The sequence below is a fragment of the Harmonia axyridis genome, chromosome 4 (genome assembly GCF_914767665.1).
Source record: "Harmonia axyridis chromosome 4, icHarAxyr1.1, whole genome shotgun sequence".
NCBI lineage: Eukaryota > Metazoa > Arthropoda > Insecta > Coleoptera > Coccinellidae > Harmonia > Harmonia axyridis.
The window spans coordinates 3,053,164-3,071,736 of NC_059504.1; the positions used below are offsets into that span (position 1 = coordinate 3,053,164).

Sequence of the window (18,573 nt, forward strand, 5' to 3'; positions counted from 1 at the left end):
TTTCGATTTTCATTTCGTATTCCCCTCATCAAGACATCTGGAACTTACCTAAAATTTCCAATGGCCATTGTGCAGAAAATTTTTCAAAAATATATTAGCCAAATCGAGTATCCATCAATTGATCATACAGTTATTAAAATCTACTGTAGAGAAAAATTCCTAGAGGCACAGAAGATATACAGAGTGAGCCAAAAGTATCAAATTCTTGCCATAAACTTTCAACACCTCAGTCCTCTGAATAACTGAGAAAATTTGAAACACATCTCTACGTTCTCTGAAGCTTTATATCGATGATCTTCATATACAAACAAATTTTCATTGAATTGTACGTATAGATTCCGATAAATCGAAATTTTCCAAAAAAAAAATAATCTCCCAAAATTTGCATCTCACTCAGCAACTGGTTTGTAATTCTAACTTCGATAGGATGGATACTTCATCAATTGACAAAACAAAATTTCATATGGGCACAACTATAACATTAATAAAAGAAACAAAGATATATGAACCCTAAACCTATCCAGGAAATTTGGAGTCTCTATATAGCATATCTCATACGATAGTTCGTGTTTACAACGACCGGACGTACAAACAGAATACATTTTTTTCTGGATTGAATTCTCAAGCTTAAAATTAATATGGTCTAGCTATTATCAAATTCCATGCATCAACCATTTTTCAAGAAACGAAAAAACTATAATTTCTTATTTTTAGCAGGAATTAAAGCGTTGTTCATCAACTCGAAATGTTTAACACTGAAAATAGTAAACAAGATCTCAATTGTATTCCTCTATATTATCCAGCTGGTGTTGATTGACACTCAAGTAGCAGCTAATGTGTTAACATTCAGACCATTTGAGAATGATGACGATTCAATTGAACTGAATCACTTATTCTCGATTCCGATTAATTAAAATATTCCTTTTGTTTCTTTCCACTTACTAAACGATAAAGAAGGAACAATATAATATTGAAAATTATTAATCTAAACGGTACTAAGAATAACATCATTGTATGGATTAGGAAAATATTGCTCTGTTGTTATGAACGCTTCTGGCATATGCAATCACTTCAATATCGAATACTTATAATGGTGTTCTGTTGTTCTCTTCTTCGAAGTCAGGAAAAAATATTTTATTTAATCCATTCAATTGATAGCTATCAAAATAAAATAACTCAAATACACTGCGCAAAAAAATTAACGCACATTATGGAAATCTCAAATTTATTCTACAACTGAAGGTGTTCTCAATGATAATTATTTTTATCAGAATTATGCATGCATATGTTATCCACTTTCAACGTTTTTCTTCAATACAGATGTTTTTTCCCAGCAGGAATAAAAAAAGATGAGATTATCAGATTTTGAATGTATTGGCTCCATTCTGGAATGAGTTGTTCTCGATCAATTCTAGTGATCAATAGTTTTTCTTTCGTTTGATTTTCTACACTCGATCGCTATGCAACACGAAACACGCAATGTGACTCAAGAGGAATGTGCCCAAGCGGTAGTTTTGCGAGAAGAAGGGTGGACATACACAAGAATTGCAGAAAGGTTTGGAGTTTTCCATAGAAGTGTATCCAGAATGTTGCAGCGACTCAGGGAGACAGGTATGAATGTCCGAAGACCGGGACAGGGTAGACCACGGGTAACAACTGCCATTCAAGAACGTTACTTGAGAGTTTCTTCGTTGAGACAACGGTTTGCAACCGCTCGCCCCCTTCAAAGTCAGCTTGAGCAAACTCATGGGATGCAAATCATCACTCAGACAATAAGAAATCGCCTCGGTGTCGCGGCAAGAGGCCCAACTCTTACCCCAGCCCATCGAAGGGCGCGTTTGGATTTTGCGAGAGAGCATATCCATTGGGAAGAGGCTGATTGGGAAAGAGTTCTCTTCATAGATGAGTTTAGATTCTGCCTCTACCATTGTGATCGACGTTCCCTTGTATACAGACGTCCACATGAAAGAAATGCTCAGTGCAATTTCCTGAATACTACTGGTTTCGGGGGAGGATCGATTAAGGTATGGGGTGGAATATCTTTGACTGCTCGCACAGACCTAGTGGTCGTTGATAATGGAGCTATGAATGCTGATAGGTATATAAGGAACATTCTTGAAGAGCATGTAGTGCCATTTGCCCCATACATTGGTGAAAATTTCATTTTTATGGACGATAATGCCAGACCCCATCGTGCACGCATCGTTCAGGAGTACCTTGAAGAGGTTGAAGTCTCTCGAATGGAATGGCCAGCAAGAAGTCCAGATCTCAATCCGATTGAGCAGGTTTGGGACAACCTCAATAGAAGGCTGAGAAGTTCAGAAAAACATCCAGCTACTCTAAATGACTCAGGAATCCAACTCAGAGAAATCTGGGAAGGATTAGATCAGAACATTTTAAGATCACTCATTTTCAGTATGAACCGTCGTTGCCGAGCTGTAATTAACGCAAGGGGTGGAAATACCAAGTATTAAATCACTTATCAGCATTCCAGTATTTTGAAAATTGTTTATTTCTCTTCTTTCACATAAGATTCGGTGAAATCCTGAATTTTTCTTCCATTTAATGTGTCTTGTTTCGTTCAAAACCTACCCGAGAGAACATAAAAATAAGTTATAAAGTCAATGTAGCGTTAACTTTCATTAAAATTGAGATTTTCAGAATGTGCGTTAATTTTTTTGCGCAGTGTATTTATATTTTAAACATTAACATGAATTAATTATATCAGATAAAAGGAGGAAGAGTTTTAGCGAGAATATACTGAGACGATTCAAATGGTAAAGTTTGTAAGAAATGAAACGTATGAAAGTTAGGTAAATCAGAAACTAAAAAACAAATCAAATCTGAAATGAACGGGAATTACCAGTATGAAGTAATGATTCTATATGTAGATGTTGTGCAAATATAATTATAATTTATTATTTCAATCAAACTCAAGTCAACTATTCATATATTACTCTTCAAATGGGAATTCACGTAGAGAAAATACCAGTAATTTTCGTGAACTCTTCGGTGAGAAGTTAATCATCAATTATGCATACATCCACTTTCTGATTCTCGTGTTGAATCTGCTTATCACTGGTTTTTGCGATCAATAAAACAAGCACCTGATATTTATATCCATTTCGAAAATATTCTCTCGATATTTCATTTCATAAAGGGTGTTTTTTTAGAGCTATTAAACTTTAAATTGAAATAAAAGAACGATGGATTATTCGATTGACATGAATTTTATTTATCCGCAAGATAATCTTGTGGCATTACATTTCAAATATGATTTCTGGCATATGACCGCCACGGCTGGCTCGGATGTAGTCCAATCTGGACGTCCAATTTTCGATGACTTTTCCCAACATTTGTGGCCGTATATCGGCAATAACAAGGCGAATGTTGTCTTCCAAATGATCAAGGGTTTGTGGCTTATCCGCATAGACCAATGACTTTACATAGCCCCACAGAAAGTAGTCTAGCAGTGTTAAATCACAAGATCTTGGAGGCCAATTCACAGGTCCAAAACGTGAAATTAGGCGGTCACCCAACGTGTCTTTCAATAAATCGATTGTGGCACGAGCTGTGTGACATGTTGCGCCGTCTTGTTGGAACCACAACTCCTGGACATCATGGTTGTTCAACGGTGTTTCGACATACACTTGAGGATTAGCTTCACTCCAAATGCGGCAGTTTTGTTTGTTGACGTAGCCATTCAACCAAAAGTGCGCTTCATCGCTAAACAAAATAAAATGGACGTAGTGCGCGATACGTATTCCGCACAGAACCATTATTTTCGAAATGAAATTGCACTATTTGCAAGCGTTGTTTAGGCGTGAGTTTATTCATGATGAATTGCCAAACCAAACTGAGAATAAATCACTTGACAGCTGTCAAATCGGTCGCCATCTTGAACAGTAATGCCAACTTAAAGTTATATACCTCGAAAAAAAACAACCGTTATATATTCCAGCAGAATTAAAAAAAAATGATGAAATGAGGATAGACTATTATATTCCCTGTTACATATAGTTAAGTATTCTCCAAGGGCGCAATTGGCGCATGAATGAATGAATGACTCAAAACCTGCCAACTTTTCGTCAGAGCTTTCCTATTTTTTTTATTACATTTCTTATTGAAGAAATCGTATGCAAATAGAAGCCGCAATAAACTATCAATAAAAAATTCAAATCAAGTAGGTACCACCTATTGCGACATTTCAATTTCTCTTCGATTTATCAGAACGTTGATACATAATTCATTATCGAAAATAATTTCGAATTGAAGAAACTGTTCACCTTGAAATATTGGCACTAAAATCTATTCAGAGTATTTTGCGTTTGGCGCCACACTGTCTGAACTTTCTCAAGTTTATCTACGCTTTCAAAGCAACGTTGCCATGATTATGATGGAAAATATATTGATCGGGAATTTTCCGACCGTTGTTGAAATAAGGGGACGAAATTGCTTGATCGTTTTCATTTAAACGAATCGCCTATAGATAGTCCCATAAAAATACTTCAAATTTCACTGTCGTTGAGACTTATTATTCACAGTCAATTCATTTTTATTTATGCCCTAATATCAGACTTTCTAGCAAGTATAAAACTCGAATAATGAAATGTTGAAACCAAGTCCTAATATCATATCCCATATCGAGAAAAAAATGGGGGTATTGAAGCAACATCATAACGATAATTAGATTTCCCAAAAGGAAAAACATTTTTCTGGTAAAATCTCAAAATCTTATAATCAGATGTCATTGAAATTTTGTGTGTGAAATTCAAAGAAAAAATGAGTAATCTATAAATTCAGCTTTGGCTTCTACGCCAAAAATCAAGTGTTTTTGATCTTATAACCCTCTCAACCAATATTTATTTCTCATTTTTCGGTTAATTGAAGACCTCCCTTGAAATATATAGTTCTCGAGAGCTATAATAGCTTTTGTATCATAAATTTGAGGGGGTTTTTACTATTAATAGATTTCATTAGTTAGAAATTCGCAATAATATTCCAGTGACTTTTTGGATTCCACAGCTTTCAAATCGCAAACATTGAGAATTCCATGGAAAGCAAATGTTTTTGAGCGATCGTCACCGAACTGATCGTTTCAAAATGACTGAAATTATTGAATTTTGAGTCCGTCACCGTACAGATCGTTTCAACAAAATGACTGAAATTATGGAATTTTGAGCCGGAAATGGTCTCAAACGATAAGGTTCGACTCACTGACGGAGAATTTGTGGTCAAAATTAAGAAGAACCTGCCGTTAACACGATAATTGCTGTACGAAAGCAGATGCTGAGATCAGAAATTTTTTAGGGTAGGTTCAGATCTCGAATGTCTCAAATGCAAAACAGTAAATGTGGCCGTTCGAAATTTGGTGAAATTCAAAATTTCCGACTTCATCGAAATAAAAATTTGCAGTTTTGTGTAAAATTTCATGTTGATCTTGTAACCTTAACCACAGAAAAATTTAAAAAAAAATTAAAAAATTACCGAATATGTACGAAACCACAAAACGACGAAGTTTGAGATTTTGGGTGTTGATATGAAATAACGATTTTAAGCTCCTTGAAAACTATCAAGCTGATCATCAGAACCTTAGTAATAAACATAGATAGAAGGAACATATGGCATTTTCAGTAAGCAAATTTTGTCCCCCAGCATGAAATATCAAATTTGACATGAAGCGCGCGGAAATGAAAACATATCAGTGATACGATATTTCACTCACTTTGCGAGTTTCTCCACAAAGAACGCACTTCTTATGTCCCATAGTGAATCAACGTTTCATATTTACTCAAAATATATTGAAATGAATACCTAAATATATCAGAATTTCAGAAAAAAAGCTTCAAGCGCGCCAAACGACGTGAAACAACTGATGACACTAGGAGAGCAAAAATTGCTAGACCTTGTATTTCAGCAGTTAGATATAAAAAATAATAAATATTCTGCTTATTATAAATTTGACAAAAAGGAAAAATATCGGATTCCAAATATTCAAATTAGCATATTCAATCGGGAATCAAACAAATAAATATATTTCATTCAATATAATATACATTCATAACGATTTAGTAAAATTGTGGATTTGAAAATATATCACAATTCGACAACGTAATCTAACCATTTTAGGGACATGTAAAAATTGCGTATACTTCCTCTATCTAGGTATGTTTATTACTCTATGATCAGAACCTAAGAAAATTCAAAAAGAAAATTGGAAAAAAGATATCTAACCAATATCTTCATGATTACTATCCGATCAGGTTGGGATTTCAAGTTCCAAGCAAAATTTCGTGTTGTGGAATAATATCGTGATGATGCATAATTTTGTATTAATGTGTCAAAGGAATATCAAAGATTATTTCGAAGAAAAAATAATCAGGAGAGCATTGACTGGAGTTTTTGAGCGCTCGTTCACGTGCCAATTACATCCTAGGATAATTGAATATACCTATACAGGGTGTTCCTGAATTGGCCCAGAAACAATTTTGTTAAAGTTCGCTTTTTTTTAGTTTTTTCTCATAGCACCTTCCCTTCACAAGATATTCAACTTAAATTAATCACAGATAATCCAATTTGAAGTTTTCATCATGTGATGTGGTAATTTTGAATGCAAATCTACAGGGTGATTTTTTTCTGGAACAGTGTCCACTTCTTTCCTCCAGACCTTTTTTTTTTGTGAACCGCTGGTAGTTTAGAGAAATGTAAAAACAAACTTTGGTGTTACACTTTTTGGTTTTTTGTAGTTTTGTCTTTTCTGCTACCGATTCTAAAAGAAAAAAATTCAAACAATTCTGAAGAAATATCTAGGAAAATCCAAATCATTTTGAAGATCCAGTTAGTAAGCTGTGATGAATTAATCAATTATAAGATAGAAGCGGGCACTGTTCCAGGAAAAAATATCACTCTGTAAATTTGAATTCAAAATTAGCATATCACAGGATGACATCTATGAATTGGACTATCCATGCCAAATTCAAGTTAAATATTTTGTGAAGGGAAGGTCCTATGATTAAAAAAACTTGAAAAAAAAAATTCAACTTGAACACCCTGTATCTCTAAAACAAAAAAGCGTTTGTGTGCCCATGTTTATAGGACTTTTTTTCCTCAAAATTATCCAAAGAATGCCTCATTTTCCTTTGAACCTCCAATTTAGGAAACTCTATCTCTGTGTTCCAAAATAGCGCAATTAACGCATGAACGAACGAGCGCACATAAGCTCCTGACTTCAAGTCAGTGTTTTCATAATTTTTTCCAAAGTTTTTCATAGGAAAATGTTAGATTTTGTTTATTAACGAAAACCAAGATTTTACATTTAGATATGGCAACTTTTCGTAGGTGCCTGCCATACGTCATACGCTTTCGAGAGTCAGATGAAACCAGTACATTTGAACTCTGCGCTGGCGCGACTCATTCCAGTTCGAGAATCAATTTTTGTTCTTCCGTAACATCTGAACGTTTAGTTTTAGTGACTAGTCAGCAATCGCTGTTCAATTTCGATGAGTTGTAAATGACCGCTCTGTAGAAGATCTCCGTCAGTAAAAGCGCGGAACTGGTAATGATTATGTGAGAAATATTTTGTGCCAAGAAAATGAATAATGCGGGATATCAACGACCAAGAAAAGAAAATCCTTATAAAAATGCATCGTTTTTCGAGCGAGTTACCTTCCTGTGAGTAGATCATTTAATTAATTTGAAATTTCGCCAAACATTAATTGCAATTTCAATAATCATAAATTGTGTATTAATATTATCGATAAAACCTTTCAAATCAAGAATTCTTATGAAGACAATATTCTTCCCTCATATGTAGAAGTCGGCGAAAATAATTTTCCTAAATTTTCAAAATATTTGAATTTATCCATTCGAAAATATCAATTACCTACCTCATTGAACAAAATCAAAAAATAGGAGTTTCAAACATTCTTTCTTTTCTTTTACGATCTATCGCATCTACATACATGCATTATAATCATTTCTACTTGCTTCAAACGGTTTTTTACAAGGACGAATTTGAGAATACTACCCAGATTTTTTTCTGACTTGAGAAATTCGACATTTGACTTCAGTTAATGTTTCTTAGAACCGTTTGAAATAACTAACGTCAAACGGTTGAGATTTTATTGTACAAAACAAAGAAAAGATACATTTTTAGGTACCTGAATTTTTTTTCCGAACCACTTTAGATCTTGAGATATATCGTGCTGTCAGTTGTGGGTAGCTAAGATGTTGATGGTCGTGAACATTTCAAACTTTTGAGGATAAAGAATATAGACTATATAAGTTATGTTCACCAATAACATGAAAAATCTCAAGTTTTACTTTAGTCTTTTATTATTTTCAATATAGCTATTCAAATAAAAAATCTCTAGAGGGGATCGACCTTTTCATTTTCTGTCTGTCTATGGAAATTTCCATGGATATTCGCAATGTTTTGTCGAACATCTATAAAATTCATGATTCATATTCTCTTGTTATGTAATTCAATGCTCGTTATCCACAGATTTTAATAACGATGTTTGACTTTTTTAACTGAAGTAATAAATAAACCGAAAAACTTCTACGAACTCGAAGCGTTGAAAATTATAATAACTACTGCATATCAAATTACATTCACGAGTAATAAAATGAAATCGCTTCAAACATGATTATCAAAGTTGACAAATTCTGAATAACTTCCTGGAATTGAATCATGAAATTATATCTAGAATAAGAAAAGAATTCATTGAACTTGACAATAAAAGAACAGCATCAATACCTACTATACTATTATTTCTCAATCGCATTCATAGAAACTCATATCACACAGGTGTTAAGAACACGTGTTTTAATTGTTCAATTCAAATACGGAGAAATATTAGTTACCCAACAACTATTGCATTTATTGTTCAAAAGTTCTGGATATATTTTTGGTTTATATAAGGAAGAGAAAATATAGTGGAATGATTATTGTGGGCGAAAAACTATTTAATTTTTGTGATTAAAGACAGAGATATGTAGAATGATAAACTGTGAGGAATTATTGTACAGGGTGTCTCAAATTGCTTTGTACAAAATTTCGTGTCCATATTATCATCAAAGCCTTAGAACTCTGTGTTAAAAGTCAAGGTCTAGGTATGGAAAAATTGAGGCTAATTTTTAGATATAAATATTTTCAAATAAGTGCGTAATTCGGTTTCTTGGAGACCTTTCATTTCAACACCGCTCACCGTTTCTTTGTAGATCTCACAGTTTATGAAAATTTGAATTCGAAATTTGGGACAAAACCGTAAAAATTGAATATCTACACAAAAATCGTTACATCTCCTGAAATATTGATCTCGGACCCCTCAAACAAAAACGTTTTTTATAAATCGAGCTGTGATCTAAAAGATATTGGGGTTTCAAGTCCGTATCTTGCCTCAGGGAGAGTTGGCAGTCTCGGGAATATTATCAAAATTTTTTGTGAAAATTTCAGTTGACAACCTATAATTGCTGAAATAATAGACAAACCTCTGAACTGCAAACATTTCCGTAGTCTACTTTATCGAATCACCGGCACGTTTTTCAGTAGACTCCACTGGTGTTATCATTTATTTTTCATTGCAAGTATTTATAACAACACAAACTTGTGTTTTTCAAATGTAAACCTTAAAAATTTCTACTACAAATAAACTAATGAGTGCCTATCTATGATAATTAATCTACGAACTTCAGATAATTAAAATATTCGATGGCCACCAAAGTCTACTGATTTGACACCGTTAGATTTTTCCAACATTTCCCAAAGAACCAAAGAAAAAAATCTAACGGTGTTGGATCACTCTTGAAGGTGACTATGTCGAAGAATAAAGTTGAATTTTGAAGAAAAATATGATTTTAGTGGTTAGACTTTAGACTTATTGAGTGAAGTGATATCTAAGAGTTAGTTATAGCATTAGATACATGGCTGTCACTTCATTGAGCGCAATAAATTTTCAAGAATAAACGATGTCAGCAGGTGACAAGGTAGGATAACATCAATTGCAATTGAAGTGCAATATCTACTTTTCCTGGCAGGTGTAGCAACAAGTAAACAACCTTTAATAACTGTTTTGTTCGTTACACCTTTTCATAATAATTCACAAAGGGAATTGTTGTAGAATTTTTATAGACTGTATAAATGCGCAATTCTGACGAAAATAAATAATTGTAGGTATATAAACATATGCAATCAAAGGATAATAATATATCCATGGCAATTTACCTGAACATTTTAGATACCTGATACCTTCCTTCTGACGGCTGAACAATGATACCTAAGTAAAAAATTTTGATGAATATGTAGTAGATACCTACTTCGAAAATTATCTCAAAACAAAATTATGGAATTCTGGTTTTGTATGCAGTTATCAAATTGAACGAAAAGATTAAATAGAATCACTACTGCCTCAATGCTTAACATCGTTTCGATGACAATGTTTGTTATAAGACAAGCAACTTTTTAACAAATAAGCAGAGCTTATGAAGCCCCCCTCAAAAATTCAAAATTAATGCCTGTAAAAATACACTCATTTATCGCAGGTTTTTCGAAATATAAGTGATACTTTGTTTCCAGGTACATGTTCCCAATATTCTACCGGACATATAAAAAAAGCTTTGAAGAAGAAGATTTATTCGAAGTATATGATTCACACAGGAGTAGCAGACTTGGAGATAAATCAGAAGAAATTTGGAAAAAAGAATATAATCGTTCGAAGAAATATGCCTTACATAGAACTCTTTTCAAATTATTTGCTGTTGAATCGTTCTTGGGAGCCTTTATCAAATTGATCGATGAACTACTTTTAGTGTAAGTTGTTTCTAAAATTACTTTCAAACGAAAAATAAAATGAAGAAACTGCAGAAACGGCTACATCACAATGACGAGATCAAAAAAGTCATTATCACATATATTACCCATATGTTCAAGTAAACAGAGTAGTTCATTGGAGAAGCAAACTATTGGTTACAATTTAGTTGTATGTTAATAATTTTCCATTTAGGAATTCATCATACATTATTGTGATAAATTGTTCCTGACAGTTTCAAATTGATTTAATGGATCTCTCACGAATCCTTCAGTTACTAGATACAGATGTTTGTTCAATTTTCATCCCATCAGCCCATCAATTTTTTATCCCATATCAGATTTCTATGAAATTTTTTTAAATATCAGATTCATGCGGGTAAAGGGAACCGCTGTTGACTTATTTTGTATAGTAGGCTTTATTCCTATGTAACACTACTTTATAGGCACAGTTGACAGTACATTTTCAAGAGAACTCTCTTTACATATACCTAGATTTGTTTCTAGAATTAGTACCTAGTACCTATACAGTTTTTCAAAAAAAGAGGATATCTAACTTCGGAAGTAGTTTATTCAGCATGACCTACTTGACCAAAGGACCAAATTTAATATCTGATTACGCCATTTCAGAACTGAATTGTTTTTGTATGATATGTATTTCTCATTTAATATATAAAACTAATCTTTTAAAACATATGTAAACTATGTCCTGAGTCATGAACAAATCATTTATGAGTTCAATTGCAGTTCATCAAAGTTTTGAGAAACATTTATTAATCATAATATTGTTTAATGTTTAGGATCAGTTTACGTATTTAATATTTATATCGCTGAAATATTACTACTGAGCTGTCAAAACATAGCGTAGCACTATTTATCTAAAACATAAATCCAGTTTGTTGACATGGTCATAAATCAAATGAAACTATGCTTTACATGAGAAAAAATGTTGCTTACTCTATAATTTAATCAGTGAAAGTGCTAAATCGTAGTATGGGCTTTATGCAGTATACTCATAATTTTAATTCCACTTAGACTATATATACCGGGTGGCCTACATAAATGAGTCCAGCCGAAAATTTTCGTAATTATGAGTTTTTGCTGAAAAGGCCAAAAACAGATAAATTTTATTTGAAGAGGTATCTTGTTATTGCAATTTCGTGAATATACGGCCAAGTCCTTTACAGGAAAGCAACCCCCTGGAAATTAGGCTGGAGTGACCCATAATTTTGAAAATTTTTCGATTTTACTCTTCACGATTACGAGAAAAAAATTTGTTAGTTTGTTTTTGTTTGGAAAAAAATCTTTGGGGATAATTATGGAGAGCAATGACAATTGGCTTCAAGTGAACTGAACAGGAAATTGAATATACTGGTCATATTATATATTTGCTTACAAATCGTCAACAGTTCTTCCTCTTTTTTGTAGGTGTTCACAATCGACAAACAAACTTGATACCATTATCTTATGATTAACAACACTCTTAATACTGAGGCCTACTAATTTCCTTTATGAACCTAGAAGAGATTGCGTTTGATCTCAGTGGTTGTAGAATGATTTCCTAGACCTTTTAGAATCACATCAACTCAAGAACCCTTTAGTTATTTGTTTATATTATACTTTTAATTGTTAAGGTAGTTAATTCTTGAATTGAAAAACCTCTGTAACTCACGATGTTTATTTATGTTGAATATATTATGATTATTTATTATCACGATTTCAATTGTTCGTTGGGCAATCTTATGAATAACAGTCCTGTATTTTATATGGAAGAGATTTTTCCCATTAAAAACCTCGCACGAAAATTACAGATATTTTGAGTGAATGGAGTAAATGCTTCATATTATCAGTCTACTATCATATGGTACCCCTAAATTGTTTAAGTTTTTTCATTTAGTTCTAATAATCCTTTCATTTCTTTCAGGTCTGTTGTTCCTATATTCATAGGAAAATTGGTATCCTATTTCGATAAAAACCAAACCAAAATTTCCCAAACAGATGCTTGCATCTATGCAGCGATCATTTGTTCAACATACTTGATTGTCAACCTTACTTTCCATCCTGCAATGATGATAAAAGTGTTGGTGTCAATGAAGATGAGAATTTGTTGTACTAGTATGATTTATAGGAAGTCTTTGAGATTAGACAAGAATGCTCTGGCCAAGACAACCATTGGTCAGATAGTGAACCTACTGTCTAATGATGTTACCAAGTTCGAGCAAGGAATGGACAACACCGATTACCTTTTCATAGTACCTCTTCAAACAATTGTAGGCCTGTATATACTCTACAGCCAAATCGGCATCGCTGCCGTCTTCGGTGTAGTTTTTTTGCTTTCATTCATTCCATTACAAAGTGAGTAAGTATATTTTTTAAATTTGCATATAGGTATGTATAGTAAACCTCATAATTGGAAATTTTTTATGAAAATTTATGTGAACAAGTCTAGGAGTGTTAGTCCACTGAATTGTCCCACTATTCAACTCCCATAGCTGAACCGCAGCTTTATATTGGTCTTTTCCTACCCCACAGAAAGGCTCAGGTTCAGCAGGTCTTAACCTTGATGCACTTTTTGCAAGTTCATCCGCTCTTTCATTTCCTTCAACCCCACAGTGCCCTGGTACCCTTAGTAGAGTCACCTTATTTCCTCTGGCCAGTTGCTTCATGGTGTTACGGCACTCCCAAGTCAGCAAAGACCCCTGACAACACGATTCCAGGGATCTCAGCGTGGTTTGGCTGTCCGTGATGATGTAGATATGCGCCCCCTTGAGGTTCATTTTGAGACACTCCTGGGCGCATACATAAACAGCCATTATCTCGGTCTGTAGAATCGGGGGTTCACTTCCCAGGGCTTTAGAGATCCTCAGTTTAGGTCCATATATCCCAATGCCGGTACCCTTCTCTGTTTTTGAGCGATCTGTGAACCATATGGATAACTTTTTGTCCAGACGTTTTACGAGACTTATTGCACTAGGACGGTCATTTATAACCGTTTCAAAAGCGTAGGTGGTTGGCATAATATCCGATGGTTTTGCGAGAAGGTTTGAATCTAGTTGATTCAGTATCCTCATATGTCCAAACCCAGTTTCCAGGAAGGAGCTTTCCATTAAGGGAAATTCTTATTGCTTCGAGCAGGCTACATTTCCTCCAGCAGGCTATGACCTCCAGCGCTGCCGTGGGAGCTGTGCGCATAGCTCCTGTATGAACAAGCCCTAAAAAAAAAAACTCCAGACTTCAAGTCAGTGCTTTCCTCATTTTACGCAGAATATATATTATATTATCAATTATATTTGTTCCTAAAATCTAGGCATAGAAATCTCAACTCGGTAGGGTATGTTGTCGAAGAAATATTGCGTATCTACTTTTTTCAATATCTACTTAAAATTCTTTAGATTCTGATGACGAGGTCCATACAAAATTTACATAAGGCTGAAAATTGTTATTTCATATTTACTCGCACAATCTCAAATGAGTCGGATCTCTACTCCATTGGTTGCGTGATCACGGAAATATTGGATAATTTTTTCCTTGAATATTCCATAGTTTTGGTTGTAAGATTAAGTGATTAGAAATTAATGGTTTACGAGTTGTACATGCCAGGAAATTTATATTTTCTGCATTTTATAAAAGAGTCATAAGTAATGACTCGTTAAGAATGCTGAATATCTAAAAAAAACCGATTGAGAATATGAATACCGATAATTCAGTGTTGCTCATTTTGTTTCAGTTTATGTGGGAAAACGAACATCAGCACTCAGACACAAAACTGCATTGAGAACAGATGAGAGAGTAAAACTTATGAATGAATTGATAAGTGGAATGCAAGTTATCAAAATGTACTGCTGGGAAAAACCTTTCGCCAAACTGATAGCTTTTGCAAGAAGGTAATAGAGGGTCATTCCTATCTGAAAAATCTGGAAATTGCTTTGTATTTCTTGTACCTTGTTAAGTCTAAAGATATGTATATAGGTACACGAAAGATCTTTCAACTTTCAATTATCTGATTGAAAAATATTATTTCGATCTTAAAAACCTTCTTTTTTCAGAAAAGAAATGTCTGCAATTCGAGTCCATGCATTATTGATGGGCATGCTTTATTCCTTCGAAATGTTCCTAACCCGTACGGCTATATTCATAAGTCTGCTAGGCTATGTTCTTCTAGGAAATTATATTTCTGCCGAAAAAGTATTCCTGATTACCTCAATATACAACACCATCCGTCCTACAGTAACTATAATGTTTTCTCTGGCCTGCTCAAATACCGCAGAAATAAATATATCTTTGAGACGTATAAATGATTTCCTAAAACTACAGGAAGTAAATGAGGAGACCAAATTGATGAATGACTGTAAAACTATCAACAATTCATGTGAAATAAATGAAAACCATCACATCTCAAATAATTCTCCTTTGGGTACCAAAATAGTATTAAAGAATTTGTCTGCAAAATGGACAACAGATACTAACGACGATACTTTATGTGATATTGATATCAATTTAACCTCAAATCAACTTGTGGCTGTGATTGGACCTGTTGGAAGTGGAAAGAGTAGTTTAGTTAGTGTTATTTTAAAGGAAATCCAAGTGACTAAAGGTTTCTCTAAGATTGAAGGAACCATCTCATATGCCTCTCAAGAATCATGGCTGTTTTATGGAAGCGTTCGTGAAAACATTCTTTTTGGAGAACCTTACGATAAGAGAAGATATGCAGATGTTGTCAGAGTATGTTGTTTGAAATCTGATTTTCTGCTGTTGCCATATGGGGACAAAACATTGGTTGGGGACAGAGGAACTGGACTGAGTGGTGGACAAAGAGCCAGGATTAATCTAGCAAGATGTATCTACAGAAAAGCTGATATATATCTTTTAGACGATCCTTTATCTGCCGTAGATGCAAACGTGGGCAGGAGTTTATATCAAGATTGTATCAAAATTTTTTTACATGATAAGTTAAGAATATTAGTCACTCACCAAATACAGTATTTGAAAAGCACAGATCTGATAATCGTCATGAACAATGGAAAGGTTGAAAAAACCGGAACATTCGAAGAGCTGCAAAATTCTCACTTGAATTTTGGGGAACTTCTGAAAAGTCATGCAGAAGAGGATGATGAGAAAAAAGTAGTTTCGAGAAGAACCTCCAAACAAGGTTCGGTTCTACAAAGTATTGAAGAGATTGATGAAGAACCAGAAATGTTGAAGGAGAGATTGACCGAAGGCAACATAAAAATATCTACCTATTTCAAGTTTATAAGAGCTGGAGGAAGTTTTAAAGTGATAACTGCTTTAATCCTCTTCATGCTTGTTACTAGATGTTTCGAATATGGTGGAGATTTCTTTGTTAGGACATGGTATTATAAGTTTATTTATAGTAATTGATATGTTCATTTACAGTTATATTTTTTAGGGTAAACATGGAACAAAATTTAAAAGTATCGAATGGCACGATGGAAATATCAAGAACAAACATCATATATATCTATTCTGGGATAACTATTGGAACTATTTTGTGCTCTCTGATATATTGCCTCAGCTTCGTAGCGTTCTTTACCAAAGCATCCATCAACTTACACAACACTGTTGTTGGAAGACTGATCCAAGGAAAAATGAGTTTCTTCGATTCCAACCCTGGTGGAAGAATTTTGAATAGATTTTCGAAAGACATGGGAATAGTGGATGAATATATTCCCTTCATATTATATGATGTAGTGGCTGTAAGTTGAATATCCAGAAAATGAATATGAAATATGATTAATTTATTTCGAATTATTTTCAGATTATTGTTGCCCTGATTGGGACAATGGTAATATCCGTTTTTGTGGAAGTTTGGTTGTTAATCCCTTGTATCTTCTTGCTTATTATTTTGTATATATGCAGAATGTTCTATATTGTCACGAGTAGAAATATAAAACGCATAGAAAGCATAAGTAAGTATTATATTCATTTGAATCTGGACAAATTAGAAAATTCATATTTTTAGCCAGATCTCCCGTATACAACCATACAAGTACTTCAGTTTGTGGATTGTCAACAATAAGAGCATTCCATGCCCAAAGCCTACTCATAAAGGAATTTGACTCGATTCAAGATAGACATAGTTGTGCTTGGTTTTTGTTCCTTGCTTCAAACCGATGTTTTGGCTATTGGTTGGATGTAATTTGTGTTTTATTCGTTACACTATCAACTTACATCCTCATTTTTTTCTCCAAGAGTGAGTATTCAAAAACATTCAATAACAAACATCGAAAATTTGCGAATAACTCGTCAAGTTTAAAGCAGACTCTACAAATATTTTTTCAGTAACAGAAATTCATCCACTACCTTTTTGCAGATATTTATGGAGGAGATGTTGGTTTGATCTTCAACCAATTCGTTGGACTCCTCATCTTCCTACAATGGGGAATGAGACAGTGGAGTGAACTGGAGAATCAAATGACCTCAGTTGAGAGAATTCTAGAATACACAACTATAGACAAAGAACCCACAAGAATTGCTTCAAACAACATCCCTATAGATTGGCCTTCGCAGGGCAGGATAGAATTCAAAAATATCTTCTTGAGATATAACACTCAAGATCCACCAGTATTAAAAAATCTTTGCTTCGTTGTAGAACCAATGCAAAAAATTGGTATTGTAGGCAGGACTGGAGCTGGCAAGTCTTCCATCATATCGGCTCTATTTCAACTTTATGAATTAGAAGGAGGAATAATAATTGACGGTCTGGATATAACAAAGATGCCTTTAGATAGAATAAGAACAAAAATAGCTATAATTCCCCAAGAACCTGTTTTGTTCTCAGGTACGATGAGAAAGAATCTAGATCCATTCAATGAGTTTTCTGATGATATATTGTGGAGTGCTCTTGAGCAAGTAGAACTGAAGGAAGCTATTGATGATTTGGGTAACGGTCTCGATTCTCAAATCAGTGAGAGTGGTGCTAATTTTAGCGTTGGTCAGAGGCAACTTGTTTGTCTAGCAAGAGCTCTAATAAGAAGAAACAAAATTTTAGTACTCGACGAAGCTACAGCTAATGTGGATCCTCAGACGGACTCTTTGATACAAAAAACAATAAGGACCAAGTTCAGTGACTGTACTGTTCTGACTATAGCGCACAGATTGCACACCATAATGGATTCTGATAAAATTCTGCTAATGAGCAATGGTAGTGTATCTGATTACGATGAACCACATACACTGTTGCAAAAGGAATCTGGACTTCTCCATGACCTGGTTGAAGCTACAGGGAATGTATCTTCTAAGAATTTGAGGAATATCGCTAAAAATGTGAGCACATCTAATTGTTAAAAGTTTATTATATTCATTTCAATCTTAATAAACCCATTATACCTGTATTGAAACAATTAACATGATTTATTCCTTTCAGGTTTATATGAAAGCTGCAAACTGAACTGATAGACAACTAAGAAACAACTTTGGAGAATTTTTAATACAAAAGTATATTTTTCAATAAATCATTTTATTCAATCTTCACTAGATCTTTTTTATTTCCTGCTTTGAGCTGTATTTCGAAAATGGAGTATTTCCGGATATAAGTATTATTACCTATTTTTAAAAGTAGAATCATGTTTTCGTCATTTATTATGAGATTTTTCTGCTTTTATTTATTTGCATGCTAATGTTTATGTCATGTCATTGTTTGTATTTTTTTACTTATATGTGTATTTTTCTCGTTGATTCCACCTTTCTTAAAATTTTGAATAAGAATGTCCAAGCCATAATTCATGTTAACCTCTGTTATCGTGAAT

At 33.8% G+C, this 18,573-nt stretch overlaps 1 protein-coding gene across 1 annotated transcript; it reads left to right on the forward strand.

Moving 5' to 3' along the window:
• Window positions 1-7,387: 7,387 nt before the first annotated feature.
• LOC123679114 (probable multidrug resistance-associated protein lethal(2)03659) lies at window positions 7,388-18,298 on the forward strand. Its single transcript, XM_045616494.1, has 10 exons — window positions 7,388-7,671; window positions 10,577-10,810; window positions 12,732-13,162; window positions 14,535-14,691; window positions 14,854-16,158; window positions 16,215-16,521; window positions 16,584-16,734; window positions 16,788-17,018; window positions 17,139-18,091; window positions 18,192-18,298. Exons 1-10 carry the CDS (start codon window positions 7,592-7,594, stop codon window positions 18,213-18,215), a joined length of 3,873 nt encoding a protein of 1,290 aa, XP_045472450.1. The 5' UTR covers window positions 7,388-7,591; the 3' UTR covers window positions 18,216-18,298.
• Window positions 18,299-18,573: the final 275 nt, after the last annotated feature.

Coding starts and splice junctions, on each gene's coding strand:
- LOC123679114 (XM_045616494.1), top strand. CDS start 7,592: ATGAATAATGCGGGATATCAACGACCAAGAAAAGAAAATCCTTATAAA. Junction 13,163..14,534: donor TTCATTCATTCCATTACAAA/GTGAGTAAGTAT, acceptor ATTTTGTTTCAG/TTTATGTGGGAAAACGAACA. Junction 17,019..17,138: donor CCTCATTTTTTTCTCCAAGA/GTGAGTATTCAA, acceptor ACCTTTTTGCAG/ATATTTATGGAGGAGATGTT.